Genomic DNA, 20,823 nt, shown 5'->3' on the forward strand with positions numbered 1-20,823 from the left:
TCATTTTTTCTGAAAGCCTTTTAAACTTTATTTTGCAGATAAGTTGGGATCAAACTTAAAACTCTTCTTTTTTTTCTTTACTAAAAGCATTTTAGGTTTTTTGTTGCAGATGTGTTGGGATCACATTTACAAAATAAAAGTTTTGTTTTAAAACAATAAAAGTCTTTTTGTAACCAAAAGCATTTTGGGTATTTTTTGCGGATGTGTTAGGACCAAATATACAAAAAAAAAGCATTTAGGCTTTTTTTTTTACAGATGTTTTGGGATCAAACTTACAAAATTAAAGTTTAGTTGAAAAAAAAAGTCTTTTTTTATACCCAAAAGCATTTTTGGTATTTTTAGCAGATGTGTTAAGATCAAACTTAAATCTGTTTTTATTTAAGTTTTTTTATTATTAAAATCATTTTAGGTAATTTCTTTTGCAAATGTTTTGCCAAAAACTCAATCACTGCAACTTATTGCAGATTTTCTTTTGTTTACATCATAAAAATACCACGTTTTTTCTAGTTTTGCTTCATTTCTGGGGATATTTATTAAAAAACAGAAACCACCATCATCAGGTAAACGTGGAATCACACAGACTGTCAAACAGGCCAACTTCTTGTTTACCAGCTCGGACAGAAGTGGGTAAATGTGGCGTGAAACCTTCCAGAGTTTGGAACTTTTCATCTCCCCGCTTTCTTTCAGATTTGAATTGGACCGTTAGTGAGAAAAAATGAGAAAAGAAAAGTAGCCAGAAATCATCCAAACAAATACAACTGTCGACTAAAGTTGCAGAACCGGAGCCGTTCAGATGTTAGCCGAGGAGACATTTGGCACAGCAGCCATCTGGAGCGCACAAAGGAGGCAGACAGGAGCGCGCAGCCTCCCGCATGTCGCTCCGCCAGATGGACACCATGCCTCCTGCCTGCTGCCTCCACGGATAACTAGCTGGTTAGCTCCGAGCCAGACCGCGAACGCAACCAAAACACGCGAAAAAACTCCCGGAGTGGACGCGGTCCGCGCAGATAAACGCACGCGGGACGGAACCCGCCACCCGCGCGGGGCTCACCTCGTTTCAACGCTTTCATTCTTTGTTGATGGCTTGAAAACACGCAGCTGTCCAAGTTGTTTGCAGCACAAAGCGTGGACGCGACGATGGTTGACACTTTCTTCCACGCTGTCGAAGGTGTTGCGCTTCCCCGCCCGATTAAAAGTCCGTTTGTGCGTCTGGTTTGTCTCGAAGCGGCTCCCGCGTTTCCATACCTCTGCGGGCTTTCTGCCCAGGAGAAGGTTTTGTTTTGTTTTTTCCTGTCGCTCGTTTGTTTTACCTGCAGCAGCAGCAGCGCCAGCACTTTGCCAATCTTGACAGTCGCAGCTGAAATGCTCCCGCCCCCTGGAGCGCTTTTAGCCAATCGGATTGGAGGATGGAGCCTCCAGCGTCGCGGCTAGCCAATCACGACGCTCCTCCAGACAACGGTCAGACAGTGATTGACGGTGAAACCCTTTCATTCAAAATATAGCGCAGACTGTCACCGAAACACTATTTTTAGTCCAAAAAAGCCCATGTTTGCCACGTCTAATCCCCCAGAAGACTGCTGCGGGATCGGGAATTGTTTTATTTTATTTAAAATTCCGTGTGATACGGGGAAAAAAACATATGTGGAACATAAATTGCAGCTTGCAAAAAACATTTCGTTTAAATACATTTATAACATATTCTTGGAGCCTTTTTATCACGGAGGAGATCATATATAAGGACAATTAAAAATAAAGTTGTATTTCTGAGTATTTCTTCATTTAAATTGTGTTGAATCAGGAGCAGAAAAAAATGCTGTTTGAAAAATATTGTATTTGTGACGTAAAAAGAATACAGTGGGCTCCCTGTCTAGCTCCGCTCTGGTGCACACACTTGCGAACGTTTTTTTTTTTACCTCGTCTGAGCTGTCTCTGGCTCAAAACTGTACTATTGCGCTGATATTGCTCCATTCCTGTGAGTCCCAATCCAAATTCTTCCCCTGCCCCTCCATTTGAAGCTGGTGTCCAAACTTGTTTTTTTTAAAGAGGAAAGCGGGGACTATGGCGCACAGACGTTTATATTTAAATTTAAGTTTTTGCACAACTTTTTAAAGTTATAACACCAATGATGTTATGTATTTTATGAGCGCTGGCAGCTACATGCTAACGCAGACGACGGGTGACTATTGATGATGTCATCAAGGGTTAGTAACGTCTGAATTCCTTCATTACTCACCATATAGTGCGTTCACCATTTTGTAGTGCGTTCCGAATTCCAAAATTCAGGGCACTAGAAGTTTCCCTGAAACAGTAGAGTGCATCAATGCTCACCACATTACCAAATATAGACCAGAATGCAATTCGGTCAAACAATTTTTGCGGAAAAAAAAAGCGTGTTTAAATGTAATTTTTTTTACATAAACTATCCACTTTTTCATCAAGTTGTGAAATGTTTGTATTGATCCGATGAAATTAGTTATGTCCAGCGTCCAGCAAAAAGAAAGAAAAGTAGTGGTGTTTGAATTGCTTTTAAAATCCAGGGCACTAGTGTCGCACTAAACCGATTTTTAGTAGTTAGGGATCAGGGTGGGTGTTCGGACATAGCCCCTGTTTTTCCATCACTCTCCGTTTGGAGGGGTAGGGAGAAACTAAAGGTATGCAGATTTGGCCTAACAGCGCTAATGTTAGCTTGGGGTTGTGAACAATGAGACATATGCCTGACATGCTAGCTTGCGTACGCAAAGTTGGACGCCATATTGGAATGGTACAGATGCCTGTTTACTGCTGTGCTACAACTGCACAAACAGAGGTGGAAAAACAAGAATTTATCTCATTGTTCATAACCTCAGGCTAACGTTAGTGAGGTCATTGTTTTTTATACCATGCCAATATGCTGTCGCTCTTTACGTATCTTAGATAATAGTAAAAAGCCTGCGTGCCATCTCTAGCGATTCACCTCATTGGTTGTGAAGGGCTGTAAGCTAGCAGCAGTGTTGGGTAAATTACTTTTAAAGAGTAATTGATTACTTTACTTTAGTTACTGGATACAATTGTAATTAAACTACTTTCTTCTTCTTCGGTTTAAAAAGTAATTCACTACTCGCTACTTTACTTTTTTCCATTCACATACAATTACTAGCACACACAATCCACGAAATAAAAGCATAGAGGCTACACAAGGGCAGTGAGTTTTTTTTAGCACTACCTCATTAATTTCACCACATTAACATGAGAAAATGTTCACTGCATAGTGGCCTACATAGTGTAGACGAGTTGCTCATTGACACTACGGCAGTAGAAAACAGCTCATGTTCAGGATACTTAACTGAAACGTTTTTGCCTTTGTTTTCAACAAATCTCCAACTCTGCATTAACACGCACATGTCAGTAACTCGGATTTGTTTCATTTTTAGTATCCATTTTATTCCATTTCACCAAGAGACCAATAGTTTCACTGCACCAAAATGTGATTAGTTTCTGTAGCCTAGTAATTGTGATTTAATAACTGAAACTTGAACCGTAATTTGTTACGCTACTCTGTTACTGACAAAAGTAATTACATTTGTTACTTTGTATTCATTACTTCTAACATTGACTGGCAGGAGAAAGTGTAAACAAAGAGATGAGGGGAAATGAGGGAGGGCTTACTCCATGCCAACAGAACAACTCAGAGAATTCCTAATGAACTCCTGCCACTCTGCAGACACTATGTCCTAGAATACAACAGATTTTTTTTGCTTTGGCCAAAAACAGTGTAATCATAAGTAAAAAAAAAAAAAAAAACACTTGGAAAGTTTAAAAATAGATCCAAAAAGGTGATCAGAGTGGGACTTCAAACTCAATTACATTAGTAGACACTCTCCTACCAATAATCTCAGTAATCTGGATTTATTTATTCTAAAAACCATAATATAAGAAAGTACTTTAACAAAGAATGACATTTTATCATAGTTCAAAAAAGGCTTTTTTTCCTAATTCCGTCTAAAATTGTACTTTCAGTATTTTTAGATGATTAAAAGAAATAAGCACTTTGTAAAAAAAAAAAAAATATGGCAAAAACAAAAAAAACACATCTTGGTGACTCCCTTGTGTATTTATTATAATCACCCGTTGTATTTGCTTTAATTTTTTTTATGGATTAACAATTTTTAATGTGTTCTCTGTTGTTATTCCATATACGTAGACAGTAAAGTTTAGCATTTGTTCTCATAAACATATTTGATCTTCTCACACAGGAAAACCTCTGGATGTCTTTTAGTACTTGTTTTATTCTTTACTATGAAAACGATTTAAAACATTTTGAAATCAACCAGTTCTCCAAATTATAATTTGTTAAACAGTGAGTTGTATATTTCAAAATAAGAGTCCATGTGTCAGTAAACCCCCCAAAAAAGTTCCAACCGTCCTGAGAAGTATCATGTGCATTTTATTGAAGATCATTTTTCTGCATTATACACGTGAACAAACTTGTATAAATAGATCCACAGCTTTGTAAAATATGGTTCCTATTTACAGAGGATATGAAGCAAAAAGGGGCAGAGCTGCAGAAACCTTTCACTCAGTTATTGCACCCACTTTAAATAATACGAGAAGTACAGGAATCTTTATCTCATTCACTCACAGTCTGAACGCTGCGTGTAGCACTCACACACTATACAGTAGTCATTTCATCAAACGAGTCTATTCTTTAAAATATGTGCTTGCTTCAAACATTTATCTCGTTAAACACTTTTGCTACATCATAAATTTGTCAACAGTTTGATGCTCCAATGCTATAAAGCAAGTAGTTTTTTTAGCAAGCAGATTTTCTGAAATTGAACACCTCCTTCTTTGAACCAAACAGTCTGTTCCGTTTCTACGGGTCAAATCGAATGTAGAAAGAAAGGATGCATAGTTTTGCAGAAAGAAATGGTGATCTCTAGCATATCAAGAGAACAAAAGACTTCACCTCCAGCATTCTTCAGGAGAGCCACTTCAAAAGGTGAAAGCCGTCAAACCATATGCATGGGGGGCGTTATCATCCTGGAATCAGTGGCTTTGCAGGGACGGGCCACCCCCCAGCGTGCAGCTGCGTGGATTCCTCAGAAACAGCACTATGCATGTGGATATTGGAGGAAAGCATTGCTCCAATGAATGAGAGGAGCTTTCTTTTGTCTTTCGGTGAAGCCGCAGACGAGTCAATTCACACGTCCAGCCGACAGCAGATTGGAAACTTTCACCTGAAGATGCTCGGCTCACATAGCAGCCTTTTCTCTGCACTCTTTTGTGGATGTATGTTGGGTTTGATTGGAAAAATGAAATTATTTGTGGAGATTTTAACCAAATTAGCCTCTTTTTGACATTTTTTAAGCACCATCCGGGATGGAGCATTTTAGTAGCGGCCGTTAGAAATCAAATCAGGCCACACAAAAGGCCTTTGGGTGCGAACGATGGAGTCAAATAAAGAGGGGGGTCATTGACAACAATCAGGCAGCTGCCTATTGACACCTCGGAGGCATTTTTCTTGCTGAGAGTCCTCTCCTGCAGGCAAACGCCACCAACAAACAAAGGAAAGCTCACTAACAGAAGGATGCTGCTTATTGGGCTCCTGAAGGACAGAAGATCACCTGTTTAACATTTCTAATTGGGAGAGGAGAGTTCTTTTGTTTCTTCACTAAACTGGAAGACAAACACCTTTTAGCAAAAAACATTTCCTTTCTCTGAACTGAAATCTGGAAGAAACGACACGGAGGAGGGAAAAGTTCTAAAACACACCCGTCAATCGATGCAATGAATGAAAAAGCAACAGGTTATCTGGACATTTCTATGGTGTATGGGGTTAAATCAGGATCAGCTTAAAGTGAATGAAAAACAACATTGAAAACGTGAGAAACCAGCATTGTAAATTTGTAAATTTGAAAGCAGTTTTAAACTCAAAAATTCATTTTGAAAACCAGAAGGAATTATTAAATAAAATTGAACATTTGAAAAAATAATATTGAAAACTTGAAAGAAGTATTGAAAATTTGAGAAAAAAAAAAAAAAAATTTGGAACTTGAATAAAAAAAACAAAAAATGTTGCCAATTAAAAAGATAATGTTTAGTTGTACTTTCAACTTTTCATTCACTTTAAGCCACATATGTCAAAGTCAAGGCCCAGGGGCCGGATTTGGCCCCCTGGGTAATTCTATCCAACCCTCCAGATCATTATACTGTTAATAATGACCCGATGTTATCTTGCGCTTATTTCTAACTTGTATAACTTTGACAAAATATATATTTATAGAGAGTAAAATATTGAAAGTTATTTAAGATTTAAGTTGATTTATTTTGGAATTATATTCCTGCCTTTAAATTATTTAGAATTATGTTAAAAAGTTACAGTTTTAAAGTTTTAAAAATTGGCATTCTGCTAGCTTTGTAGACTATTTTGGCATTTACTAAGATTTCTTTAGGCTATTTCGGATTTAGCTAAATTTTTAGCTACATGCTAGCTGCTTTGGCTAATTTAGGCTTTTCTTTTTAAGTTTTTTTAGGCTTTTTTTGGAGTTTTGCTAAATTTCAGCTGTTTTGGTTAACCTAAATTTTTCAAGTTTTTAGGCTAATTTGGCATTTAGCTAATATTTTAGCTGGCTATCAGCTTCAGCATTTTCAACTATCAATTTCAGCATCTTCAGCGGATAAATTCAGCTTACAGCATTCACACTAGCATTATCACAGGTAATGCTATATATCTAGTTCATAACTATGCTAAAAAAAATTAAAGTTTCAAAGTAAAAAAAAAATGTTTTAGAGAGCTCAACAAATGTTTATCCTGTTCGGCCCGCGACCTAAGGTGTGTTTTGTGTTTTGGCCCCCTGTGCGATTGAGTTTGACACTCCTGCTTTTAGCTGATCCTGATTTGACCCCATACTCATCTGGTACTTCCTAGTTTGTGTGCATAAAAAGTCTTGAGTTGTAATTCATGTTAGTGTAGCTTAATGTCCACTGCATCCATTTGTCACAGCTGCTGCTGTCATTTCACCTGACTTTAAACAGTGAACTCATCTTTGGCTTCCGTGGTGATCAGCAAAAAAAGAAAAATTAGCACAATGAATGATATACCTCTCACTTATATACTTTATCTATCTATCTTTAGGGGAAAAATATCGATATAAATAAAACCTTTACCAGAATAATTGCTCTTCCTGTTACAGAAATGTATTTTGGTGTCAAAATAAAAGTTCGTTAATCTTTCTAAAAATACTTTTACTGAATAAAATGGGACTGTAGTTGCACCCCCCCACACACACATACATAAAAAACTAGCTAACATTAGGATGTGCTTTTAGACAAATTAATTTCAGCAGTGATAAAAACACAACATATTTGGGCACCAAAAACAAAGTCTCAAAAAATCTTAAACTTCAATTTATTTTGCCAGCATGATCTATAATAGTTTGAATTAAAAGCCTTTTTGACAAACTATGAAAACATAAAAATCAAATAAAAGTTTAAGGAAGACAAACAGTAGATTGTGTGCAGTGTGTGTGATGGCCACAAGGTGGTGCTGTGCAAAGCTAAGAGATGGCCAGTGATCTGGGAAGAGAGCAAGACAGTGAGAGGCAGAAGCATTGCTTCTGACCACTTAATAAATCTTATAGCCAACTTTTAAAACAGTCTTCATATAGATTATTTGACCTATTATTGATTAAATTTATATCAAGAATAGTAAGAAGAGAAAACGTTCATCAGCTGAGGTCTTCAGTCTTTCAAATGTGTGGTTCTCTAGTTCAACCAGGACCAGCCTTTGAATGGTGGACGTTTCTCCTCAGTTGGACTCCATGCAGCTCCAGAACTGAAGTCGTCCTCCTCCTCCAGACTCCCGTGTGTCCCTCAGCGTTCCTCTCAAAGGCGAGTCTGAGCCTCGGGGACGTAAATTTCGATGCTGTCAGCGCTCTCCGTGGCTGAGTTCTGGCGGAAAGAGGCGGCCTTCTTGGCAGCCAGCAGGCGCTTGCGAGCTTCTTGTTTCTGCTTTTCCACAGACGAAGACGAAGAGTCCGCGCTCTTCTCGCGGCCGAGCGTCGGGCGTCCCTTACCAGGCTTTTTTAATGCCAGGGGTGCCGTCTTCTCCTCCTGGGGTGACAGAGTGGGGCAAGGGAGAGGAAAAAAAAGACAGGCGGGATAGTGAGAATATGAAATCAAAGGCGCCGTTTTTCCCTTCCTGCTCAGATGCGATCAGCCAGACGAGACGTTCCCCTCCGAGCTTCAAAGGATAAACACGGACAGCACGGACGAAAGAGGAAAACTCAAAAAGACGTGGGATGGAAACATGAATTGATGACTGAGACACTGAAACCACAACGTTGGGATCACAGGACAACACATTTAGACCACACGAAGCAGCAGCAGCGCCTCCACAAACACGCCGACTTTGACACCGATGGTTAGAAAAACAAAGAGCTCTCCTGGCGTCACAAAAGCCATGCTCCATTACAACAGGCAAACAAACCTCCACCGAAAAAAATGACCCATGCATGCTCAAAGCAGGGCTTTCCTCCTCCAAACACAGCAGCCCTCTTTGAGAGGATTACTTCCCCATGCATGCCTAGAGGGACCGCTCGAGCCCCTCTGCGTTGGGCAGGGAGGCCCTGTTAGAGTGCATCCCACGCGGGGGCAGGGTTAAAGGAAGAGTGGGAGAAATGGTGGTGGTGGTGGGAGGAGAGAGGCCGGTTTCGGCGGCTTTCCTACCCCAGCCAGGGCACTGGGCTGCATGGGTGGGAAGTACCTTCCGCTCGGGGGGCGACCGGGCAGCAGCGGATGGCGCGGGCTGCCAGTCATTGGACTTGAGATGGTAGAGCTCATCAAACTTGAGGCTGATGTCTTCGATGGAGAGCTGCAGTAGGTCCCAAAAACCAGCCAGGTCCTGCGCCGTGGGCCGTGGGTTGGCATTCACATTCTGACCAGACGACAAAAGAGGAAGAGGGATTAAAACAAAAGAAGCGGCGGATGAGCGTAACCACACCAGTCCAGGAAGTTCATGTAGAGAAAAGAGCTGCCACAAACCATTATTTTATTAGTCGACTAATCACCGATTATTTTTTCCGATTAGTCGACTAATCAGGTCATGCACAAAGTGGACTTAAAACACACATCTTAACCATCATTAGCTTTAAACTAACGAAAAATAAAGACAATCAAAACTTTTCATGAATCATGCAGCCTCTGTCCTTCATTAGTTTATGGTATTAAAACAAGATTAAATCAAATGAGAGAGAGATGGGGAATATACTTCCCATCAAACTCATTTTGACAGGTGACCTTTGACCCTACACCGTCCATCAAACTTGCTTTGACAGGTGCTCGGCTCCTCAAGACCATGTAACAATTTTATATCACTTATATATATATATAATCTTATATATCAATCTTTCATTGAGGTATCATCATTTTTGTCCAGGCCTGTTTCATTAGTTTGTTTTTTTTAATAATTATGTTAATCAACAATTCAAAATTGATGGCTGATTTTGATTGTTTAATTTTCAATTTTTTTTTAATTTATTGTTACTTTTGTAAGTTTTGAGTGATTTCAGTGAGAATTGTGGGTTTGTCCTTCTTTAACTGAGGGGTACCAACACTTTTGTTCACCATTGTATTTATATAAGGGTTGTATAGGGTCAAAGGTCACCTGTCAAAATGAGTTTGATGGAAAAAATATTCTCTCTCTTTCTAATGAGGCCGGCATCTGAAACAAGGAACTATTTTTCCCTAAAGACAAAGTTTTGGTCTCACTGACGCAAATAATGAAAAAAAGTGTGTTTTGGTGCTGAATGCTCACAACTTTATTTAACTTTACTACAATCTGACTCTACACAAAATAAATTAACAACTAATCGACTGTAAAATTACTCGACTATTTTAATAGTCGATTAGTTGACTAATTGTTGCACCCCTAGTTAAGACGAGGGGTGTACATTGACAGGAGTCTGCCGATGTGTATTATAATGAGGGCTGGTGCCTCACGATACCTGCGAAACGCGATACATGGCTCACATGTCCAAGATATCGCAATACTGCGATAATTGGTAAAAATCATCTCCAATAACTCACAATATATAGAAGAGCACGTATTTTTGGGGAAAATATATCCCTATTTATTTTTTAGCTTGAATACAATCATAATACATAACTTGTGTCTTATTTTGTGCGACAAATAATATTTGAACGGTTACAAAAATTTATATAATAAGCAAAATTGACTACTTCAGTTAGTCAGTCTTGAAACGCACGCTCCCTATCTGCCTTTGAAGGAACATCTCACCAAAGGATGACAAATATAATATTTTACAGCTTCTTTAAGCAAAAATAAAAGATTGATACTTGGTGAGAATCCATCGCAGGACTGAATATTGCGATATATCGTAATATCGATATTTTGGCAGACCGCTAATCCCGATACACATGGCACAACACATATCACAATATATCCCAAGACAGTACAAGAGAAAATATTTCCTTTTTTTTTTTTTAAATTGCAACTCAGAAATATTAAATACATCTTTCCACTCAGTGTGAAACCTGGGCCAGTTTGGACAAACAATAACTTAAAAAAATGTTCCACGGCACACGCGACCATCTCTCACAGCACGCTTGAGAACTGCAGCACTCTGAAAATGCTGACCTTTTCCCTCCACGCATCAACCTGTCAGAAGTGATCATCCACTGCAGGCTCATCTGAGCTCCTGTTTCAGGCTTTTTCAGCCTCCTGCTTTAGTCTGAGTCTGTTTACAACAACCCCAGGTGATGGTGTCTGACCTGCTGTTCTGTATGTGAATGTTCTGGTCAGAATCGAGAGCATGCATTTATGAATACATCTTCATTCCTGTACACAGAAAGTTTAAAGTGGGCTAAACTAAAAATATGTTGTCCTAGATGTGTCCAGGATGTGAAAATAGGACACTGGATGGGTCATGTCTGTTATTGTTGGATGGGACTGCACGGACCGGTCCACTTTCTTCTTTACATTCAGTGTTTGTTCAGCCTCAGCAGATGAGGAAACTGCTGGGTTGTTAGCTTTGAAAGGACAATAAAAAAAAGAAATGAGTGGAAAACAGCTCTGATTCTGTCACTTTCAGTGAAAACCACTGAACTGTCTAACTCAGGAAAAATTAAAATAAACATAAATATGTATAGAGGACCAAAGTAGGCAAATTGAAATGAATAATTACAAAATTGTTTGTGTCATGAAATCATTAAAATTTGAATTAAATAAATAAATCTCATTCTTTAATAAAAATACCAATTGATTTAATGTAAGAACTACATTGAATTATTGAACTATTTAACTATTTCATGGTTGTCTATTGCTGCCATTGACTGTACATGAGAACTGGAGCAGGTAAGTGTGAGGTCACCCATAGTAAAAGGAGTTTTTGAAATATTAATAAAAAAATACTAATATTGTTTATTTTTATTTTATTTTATGTATTTATTTATTTTAATAATTAATATTATATATTTTTTTTAATTAAAAAAGAAAATGTTTACACCATTCTTTTGTGATACGGACACAGCCATGTTGGAACCAGACTGGTCCAAGTTGGCATCTCTATGGCAACCACTCCCACCAATCAGGAGTGAGCTTGTTGGAAGTTGGGCTACAAGATATCTGTCAAAAGCTTTGAACATTCATCGTGAGACTACCTAGCTTTTATTGCGCTAGAGCAGAGCGCGGTTTGTGCGAATTGCGCTCCTTAAGCTGAAGCTGTTGTCATGACAAGTTGACACACTTTAACAGTCCGCTTTTGTAAAAAACTATTTAAATTTCAAAATATAAAAGGACTGAAGTTCTTATAGTTGATATTTATCTTAAATGACCATGATATGAGGGGGATAAAATGCTCCTCCAGGTGTGCGTAACACGGAAATAACCATCCGATGCAAAAATGAGATTCACACAACAAAAAAAAATAATGCACTAAAACGTCTGTAATTAATTATTCACAATTAACGCGATAATTTGACAGCCCTAATTTTAATCAAATAATAAAAGAAATATTTATCCAATTAATCTTGTATTCATTTATTTCAGTTTGTCACCTTTGGTCCTCCATAAATGTGTTTCTTGCTTCATTTACTGGCTGTGATAAGAAAGTGTTGTCTCCCTCTGAACACTGGAGGGCGCTGTGTAGCAGCATGACATCAGACCCAACAAGGAACAGGCTCTCTGATAGATTATGCTGTTTTCACTGACTGAGCTGCTAAAGTTTAAAGCCCTTAATTTTTAAATATTAGAATGAACACCTCCAACATGGACGCCAGCTGGAGTTTGGCGTCCTGATACAGCTGGACTGACTAGAACAGGTTTCTGCTGAGTGATCACTGCTCCCATCTTCCAATCACATTCCAGCCACATTTATCACTTAATAAACATGTGCCAGCAATTGTCTACAAACAGGATAATCACATTTTCCCTCAAACATGTCACCTGAGAGGAAAGGCTTAAAGGCTTATTTTAAGCTCCTTGTATTTTGCGGTCTTCACCGCGGATTCTGTCGATGCTCTAAAGTGCTGCGAATCTTCTCAGATTATTCTGCTGTCATGTGTGGGACAGCCCGGGCGTAACGCCGGTGTGGCAGAGTGACGGCATACGCACCAAGTTCTGTTCACACAATCCCCGGAACTGCTGGAACTTCTGAGATATCAGGAGCTGAGCACTTCCGACTGCGCTGCGAACTTTCCCCAGCACTGCAGAGACGGAGAAATCAGAAAAAGGAAGGATTCAGTTCAGCTCACCTGATTCTGCAGTGTTTTAGGATGGAGACTTTGGATTAGTAAAGCTAGTTTGTGTTGGGGAAAAAAGCTGATTACCGCTGGGACAGCAGGTCAGCAGACAAACCGCTGCTGGCCTCGTGGTTTATTGCTCAATACGCTCCAAAGGATGGCATGAAGGCGATTACGGTGCACTGAACAATGTGATCCTCTTTACAGAAATCTAAGCTTATATGGATCCTGCAGCTGCCCGTTTGTCACTTTCCAACATCTGCTAAAATGACCAACTAAAATTCTTCACCGATGACAAACTGTGGGGGATCAGAAATTTGCTCACACGGGTCGATTCTCTGCAGCCAGAATGTGAGCATGACCTGCACGAATGTGCACGAGGGCTAACCGCCGCATGTCTCAGCCTGACGTCGAGCCACTAATCTGGAGGTTTAATCAGTTCCAGACTGATTTGTGTAATTCTGGAGATTATGAGTGTGCTTGTGAGCGGTAGCCCCAGGTTTTACCGCCTCATCCCTCCCCGCTGCGTTTCTCTGGCAGTCTGATGAAGACGGAGTCACTCGGCTCTGGAGCTCAAACGCGGCTCAGAAAACCAACAATCTTACGGTTGATTTTGAACCTGCAGGGAGGGTCGTAGGACATTTAGAAGCTAACAGGAAGTCAAAAATCTGGGCTTTTTTTATCGGAACAATCAAACTGAATCTTTAAAACATTTAGCTAAAATATATAAAACAGGTTATATTAATTCCATTTAAACAATTCGACATAAAACTTCAAAATTTATTTCAGTGCCAAGCCTTAATATTCCAGAAGTATTTCCTTCGTTCCCGTCTGGACGACTGAACTATGAGGGTTAACAACTCCTGTTTGTGTAGGAACTCAAAAACTTGTTCAGACGCTGAGGGGTTTTTGGTTGTCCAGGCTCAGGTTGTAGAGAAGAACAGGCCACGCATCTTAAGATGAGCGCAGGTGTGTCTTTCAGCTCCTTCAAAGGTGTGTACGACAACCTCAAAGCACGTCATGAAAATGGAACGTACCACTGTGGTGGGTGTGGTAAGCGTAATGTGTAATAAGGAAGTCCAGGTCGAATCACGCACCGTATTTTCCGTTCTATAAGGCGCACTTAAAAGCCTGAACCTTTTTCAAAAATCGGCTGTCCGTCTAAGAATCTGGTGCACCTTTTGTGTGCACCAGATTCTGTAAAAATGCTGTGGTGCGACTTTGGAAAGACTCTTGATTTACGCCGGGTTCACACTGCATGCGGAAGCACGCGCCAAATTCACTTCACCTCCAGTTCACACCAGACACGCATTTTCTTGTAGCTTTATGGACTATTTTGGCATTTAGTAAGATTTTTAGGCTATTTTGGAGTTTAGCTAATATTCCAGCTACATGCTAGCTGTTTTGGCTAATTTAGGCTTTTTTCAGTTTTTAGGCTGTCTTGAAGTTTAGCTTTTTTTCAGCTTCATGTTCACTTCATGGTCACTTCTGTTTAGGCTAACCTAAAAAGTTTTTTTTTTTTTTATGCTAATTTGGCATTTAGCTGGCTATCAGCTTCAGCGTTTTCACCTATCAATTTCACCGTTTTCAGCTATGGACTTGGATTTTTTTCAGTGATTAACTTCAGCGTTTTCAGCTATTAGCTTCAGAATTTTTAGCTATTAATTTCAGCATCTTCAGCAGCCAAATTCAGCTTACAGCATTCACATTATCACGGGTAATGCTTTATATCTAGCTCATGATTACGTTAAAAAGCTATGTTTTTAAAGTTTTAAAAATTTTGCTTTAATGTGTTCAATAAATGTTTATCCTGTTTGACCCGTGACCAAAGGTCTGTTTTGGATTGTGGCTCCTTGTGCGATTGAGTTTGACACCCCTGATTTAAGCGGTAACCAAACAAGCAGTTGGAGGCTGACTCCACCCACAACCGAATATGAAAATCCAGTCATGGGGTGGGGCTGGGGAACAGGACTGAAATCATTACTGCAGCTGTAGATCGTGACGTCAGACTTCTGAAATGACATGGGACTTAAATGGCTTGACAAATCACGAAATTCAAATATAATACCTCGATTCAGCCTGTAGGGGGCAGCACACAGACAATTTTAGACTATAATGTAGTAGTTCACTTTCAGCTTATCCCTTTCAGGGTCGCCACAGCGTAACAGCACCCACTGTTTCTCATCAGTGATTGGCAGAGTTTTTACCCCGGATGCCCTTCCTGACACAACCCTGTACTTGAGGGGCACAGGGACCCAGTTAGGCAGCAGCGTCAAGGGTCTTGCCTAAGGACCCAATCTGGGTGGGGATCAGTGGACAACCCTGGGAATTGAACCCAGGGCTCCTGAGTTGCCAGCCCTTCACCTAGCCCACTGAGCCAATTTGTCAAAAAATTAGCAATGACCAACAGACAGCACTTTTAAATCCCCATTTATACAGGTTAACATCCAAAACAAGTTGATTTAGGGTTTGGTTACCCTTTAAACAAGAGAAAAACTATGAAAATGTCTGTCGTGTAGAAAGTAGAAAGTGTAGAAAGTGTGTAGTGAGGAGTTTGACATCCTTAAAAAATCCAGAATAATTGCGAAACATAAAAAATCGTTGCAGATTTCGCGTGTTGCAGGTTTTTTTTTTAAAAACGTAAATCTCGACTGTATCTCGAACCCCGACATCCAACATTATTGTCAAAGCGGCTCTCACCCTCCTCTGACAGCTGGTTGTCTTTGGTTTCCTGCTCCATCTGCTGGCACCACCCTTCCATGCGCCCCGTTTCCGCCTGCAGCAGCTTCAGGAACCAGTGGCCGTCTCTCCTGCACAGCGTGCCCCCCCCTCCGCTCTGCGGAAGGCCGCTGTGCCCGTCGTTCCCGCTGTCCAGCCAGGGGTCCGGCGGTGGCAGAGACGAGGGGTCCAGCGCCGGATCCAGGCTCTCGGAGAAGGAGGAGGAGCTGCTCCGCGTGGTGGAGCGGTTGAGGATCTGCCTGGGGGGCGGCGGGGGAGAGGTGTCCCCGGAGGGCTCGCCGTTGTCCAGAGAGTCTATTCTGGGGGGGGAGCTCATGGATTGGCTGGCACTGCTGACCATGACCTTCTTCTCGGTGGATTTGGTGTGGTTGATGAGGGAGCTGATGGAGAAATCCTGCGTGTCGGAGTCCGTTTCTTGTTTGGAGGCCATACTGCTGGAGCGGCTGAGCCTGAAACGAGACCAGGTGATGTTCCATCAAACTAAAGAGCCTTTTTAGGAGACGCTTCACCTGCAGAGTCTCTGCTCAGCGTCAAGACGGAGTCCCTCCTGCAGGACAATGCAGACATAAACAGGCTCCAGTCTGTGTGAGAACACCATTAAAGGGAACGTGGTGTCATCTACAGTTGCTGCAGCACTTCATTTGAACACAGACAAGAACATAAACAACAGTGGAGGAAGATCAAGAGAATGGGGAGAGAGAGAACATACACAAGTGGAGACAAACAGAGAAGTCGGTTCCAGAGAAACACTCAAAGCAGCGACCGCCGTTCAACGAGAAGAAAACACAGCAGAAGGATCAGGGGACTCACATCTGCTATCCCAGCACTGAATATAAACTTAGTGGCTGATCTCAACCAAAGGCAGAAACTCAGTTTAAGACTCTGTTTAATCCACAGAGCTGAGAGCTGTCCTTTCACTTTAAGACCGAGACCAAATTAGAGCCGGGACATAAATCAATTTGATCAATTAGTTTGAATTTGTTGTTTAAGAAGATTTCATTATCCCCCCCCGTAAAGTCAGCCCGCCTGTCTCTCATGATGTTAAAATGCTAACTAGCAAAAAGAATCTTTTCTCCCAAACGAAACCGTCTCTTCAATTATAAAGAACTAGTTCTGTTCTGAGACTTCAGACTCAGAGTGATGCTGCAAAATGATTTGCTCATAAATAAAGAAAGAAAACTGCAAGTATGTATAATGGAGTATTTGGGCTACCATAAACAAAGACCAGTAAACAAATATGTGAGAATAAAGTCATGAAAATAGGAGGAAAAAATTAAAAAAAAATTCAAAAATGAAGTTGTTTATATATTAAGTAACATTTTTTAAAAACAAAAATCCTAAAAAAAATATGTGAAAAAAATTAAAAATGTTATGAAAATAAACATGTACGATTTTCAGAACATGTCAAAACTTCAAGAGAAAGTCATAAAAATAGTGACAGAAAATTTAAAAAGTACAACACTGAAAGAAAAATCTGAATTTTACGAAATAAAGTTGTATATTTATGAAAACGTGTTTTTAAGACTAAAATAATAATAAAAACAAAAAAAATCAGACAATTTTGAAAATGTTATGAGCGTAAATATATAAAATTATGAGATGAAGCCAAATTTTTACAAGTCTGAAAGCCTGAAATTATAGGAAAAAAACTAAAATTTGAAAAGAATAAAGTCATACAGTACTAGGAAAAAAAATCATATTTAAAAGTGTACAATAAGGAAAGAAAACCCCCTTTTTTAACAAAAATAAAGTTATATATTTTATTAAAAAACAATAATAATTTTTTAATAAGTAAGATAGTAAAAATACTGAGAACTTTTAAAATTTCATGAGAGTAAATTTGTGAAATCAAGGGAAAAAGTTCAAACTTCATGAGAATAAAGATGTAAAATTATGAGATAGAAGCTAACATTTTACAAGACTAAAGTTGTAACATATAAAAAAAATACAAAAATAAAGTTGTAAAATTCTGAGATAAAATCAATAATTTTACCAGATTTAAGTCGTAAAATTATGAGGAAAAAAAAAGACAAAATTTTACAAGAATCAAGTCGGACGATACTGAGAAAGAAGTCGTACAAATATGAAAAAATGCAATAATTTAAGAGAATAAAGTAGTCAATTTATGCTTAAAAAGATTGTTACTTTAAAAGAAAAAAGTCACGCTTTATTAAAAAATAAAATGCAAAATTTTGTTTACAACAAATGAAATATTACGTGTTTAAGCCAAGTTGCAGATGATTCTGATAAATCTGATAGAGATCCCACCACTCAAGAATTAATGAATCTGTAAGTTTTTTTGTAAACGTACATCTTTATTTTCATGAAATCACAAAAAAAGCACGACTTTTTCCTCATGCAATTATGACTTCTTAAATATGAAAGAAAATGTGGAGATTTCTGAATGTATTAGCAGCGTTTCTGGAGAGGATCTTCAAGGAATAAAAGCTGGTTTCCAGAGAAGAACATCCACATCACGAAAACACACACAGGATGAGTTCACATCCACAGAGGAGGGAGAGAACAGTCAGAAGAGCGAATATTGCTAGAATTTAAATTCCTCACGTTGTTACAAGGACAGGAAGAGGACTTACTGCCACCCGTCCTCCACCTGTACTCCAATCGACTGAAACTTGGCCGGGGGCGGAGTTTCCTCTCGGGGAACTTCCTGAATGCAGTCAACCTTAAAAAGAATTAACAATTATTAAAAAAAAAAAGCATGAGGAACTTCTTCTCAAAAAACTGCTCTGGTCCTTAAATTGAGCATAAAAACATGAAATATTGACCAAACCAAACACGTAAAAGAGGTTATTTGTGTTGATGGACTGTCAACCTCAGCTCCACCGTTCAGTCTGTAGATATGAAATCATGTTTGAAAACATGTTTTACCAGAAGCAAAACAAAATGACAACTTTACTTTCTTTTTGTCTTAAGCTTAATGAATGTTAATTGCAGGAGAAACGTTCCATAAATAAGCCGCGATGGGTGAATTCCACAAAGTACAATGACATTTTTAAGCCTGTAAAATCTCTCACTTCTAACATTTTTCTCAGACAGACATTAAAAATGTCACAATTCTCTCTTTTGATTAACTCTTAAAGTTCAAATGTTCATAGAGAAATGAGTCTGGAATTTTGAATGAAAACAAAGATCTGCTCGCGATTAAAGATGAGCGCATCAGTACGAAGGACCGAGCACAGGGGTCTGCAACTTTTAACACCAAAAGAGCCGTTTGGTCCAGTTTCTGGCAGACCAGAACCAGCGAGAGCCACAAAATACACTTTATTTTTTAATGGGGCAATTTAGCTATTCCTTTAGAAAATATAGCTTTCAAATATTTACAATAAATGACTTTAAAAAAGTGTGGTTTTTTTTTCTAAAAGTAGCAATTTAATGTCTTTTGACAGCGGCAAATACAAGTTCCTTTCAAAATAAAATACACCCTGTCAAATAAGGTCCTCCTGCTGCAGCAGACCTTGAATTAAAAATTCAAGAAAACCAAGTCAAACGTGAAATTTTCTTTCACTATGACAACAGCTAGATGCCAGAGTGCAGCATATATTAGAATGTGTTAAACCCAACTAACTAATTTAATATTTATTAAAATTATTAGCACTTTTCTTAAAGCCAAAGAGCCACAACGGAGGGGTAAAAGAGCCACTTGTGGATCTGGAGCCGCAGGTTGCAGACCCCTGGACTAAGGGGAGTAATTGACAAGGTCAACAGCCAATCAGGATGCAGAACTGAGAGAAAAAAAGGCATGCATAAAAAATAAAAAAAATTCTACGAAACAGTGAACTGCCATGATTGTATCTGAGAACTGGACCGAGTGACGTCACCTGGCTCCAAAGAAATAAAGTCAATTCTGTCACCAATTTTTCACAATGTTCGCCATGTTGGAGCCAGAGGTCGTCAATAAGCACTGATTGGTCTGAATTTGTCTGAGTCAGTGTTTCTATGGCAACCACTCTCACCAATCAGGAGCGAGCTTGTTGGAAGGCCACACCCCTACCACTTGAATGAGGGGCTACACGAAATCTGTCAAACATTATGAACGATGGATGTGGGGTCAGCAGGCTCCACCTACTTTACTTGAGGCATCGGATTGGTCAGTTTATAACTTGAATTACTAGAACTACAGCAAAAATATGTCACAAGGAAAAAATAAGATTATCAAGAAGGTATTAGAAAAGCTTTCAGGGCAAGAATAGTTATTCTGACAAATAGAATGTGCTTTTTTCTCTAAGGAAGAATATGGGATTTTGGCTTCTTGGAGTCAACAGGAACTTCCTGTTTGGAACACCAGGGGGAGGAGTCACTCAGTCCAATTCTCATTTATAGTCAATGATTAATTATTGATGGACAAGTCTGTAGAACAGTTAAAAATAATGTACTGGAAAAAGTAAAAAAGCAAAAGAACAGACTTTTTCTATATGGACATATTTAGAATCAAATATTTAAAGTGAAATAATGTATTACTATGAAAGTAAACTGTCACCCTAAAAGCTATTTAACACAAATTGTTTTTGTAAATAAAAAAAAAAAACAAACACTGAAGATGAGAAAACTGAATAGAAATTGATCCATCTATTTATAGTTACAACCCAAGTTTACAGTAATTTCTAATTAGAAAGATTAGAAATTATGAAGTATTGATTGGATAAAACACATTTTTATTTAATAAATATTTTTCTGTCTCTAAAAAACTGATGCTTTAGGACACGTGTCAAAGTCAAGGCCCGGGTGCCCTCCCGGTTCTACCCGGCCCTCCAGATCACTTTATTTTATTGTTATTAATGACCCGATGTTATGTTGCGCTCATTTTTAACTTGTATAATTTTGACAAAATATATTTTATGGAGAATAAAACATTGAAAGTTATTTAAGGTTTAAGTTGATTTATTCTGGAATATTATTTCTGTCTGTTTATAATTCATAAAAGAAATGATTCAAAAGTTTTAAAAATTGGCATTCTGCTAGCTTTTTGGACTATTTTGGCATTTACTAAGATTTATTAGACTATTTTGGAGTTTAGCTAATATTTTAGCTACATGCTTGCTGATTTGGCCAAATTAGGCTACTTTAAAGTTTTTTTAGGTTGTTTTGGAATTAGGCTAATATTTACACGCTAGCTGTTTTGGCTAATTTAGGCTTTTTTTCCGTTTTTTTTTTGGCTACTTTGAAGTTTAGCTATTTTTTCAGCTATGTTTTGGCTGACATAAGGTTTTTTTCTCAAGATTTTTTTAGGCAAATTTGGCATTTAGCTAATATTTTAGCTGGCTATTAGTTTTAGTGATTTAAGCTATCAAATTCAGCGTTTTCAACACTCAACTTCAGCGTTCTTAG

At 38.7% G+C, this 20,823-nt stretch overlaps 2 protein-coding genes across 7 annotated transcripts in view; both read right to left on the reverse strand.

The window, feature by feature from the left end:
• Positions 1 to 1,383, reverse strand: part of LOC112145685 (homeobox protein SIX5) — an 8,034-nt gene extending 6,651 nt beyond the window's left edge. The window contains exon 1 of the mRNA XM_024271067.2: positions 1,052 to 1,383. Coding sequence (XP_024126835.1) covers positions 1,052 to 1,070 — 19 coding nt within the window. The 5' untranslated portion in view covers positions 1,071 to 1,383. The remainder of the gene's footprint in view (positions 1 to 1,051) is intronic.
• Positions 1,384 to 7,370: 5,987 nt separating this feature from the next.
• Positions 7,371 to 20,823, reverse strand: part of dlgap4b (discs, large (Drosophila) homolog-associated protein 4b) — a 707,978-nt gene continuing 694,525 nt past the window's right edge. For 5 of the 6 annotated variants that reach the window (XM_024270790.2, XM_024270791.2, XM_024270793.2 and 2 more), the window contains 5 exons: positions 18,072 to 18,160; positions 15,439 to 15,926; positions 12,611 to 12,702; positions 8,744 to 8,914; positions 7,371 to 8,091 (listed from right to left, as the gene is read on the reverse strand). In XM_024270790.2, coding sequence (XP_024126558.1) covers positions 7,864 to 8,091; positions 8,744 to 8,914; positions 12,611 to 12,702; positions 15,439 to 15,926; positions 18,072 to 18,160 — 1,068 coding nt within the window. In that variant the 3' untranslated portion in view covers positions 7,371 to 7,863. Of the gene's footprint in view, positions 8,092 to 8,706; positions 8,915 to 12,610; positions 12,703 to 15,438; positions 15,927 to 18,071; positions 18,161 to 20,823 lie in introns of all 6 variants that reach the window. The other variant, XM_036211831.1, reaches the window with a different exon arrangement.

This window comes from Oryzias melastigma, linkage group LG5 (assembly GCF_002922805.2).
Source record: "Oryzias melastigma strain HK-1 linkage group LG5, ASM292280v2, whole genome shotgun sequence".
In the NCBI taxonomy this organism is placed as follows: Eukaryota; Metazoa; Chordata; class Actinopteri; order Beloniformes; family Adrianichthyidae; genus Oryzias; species Oryzias melastigma.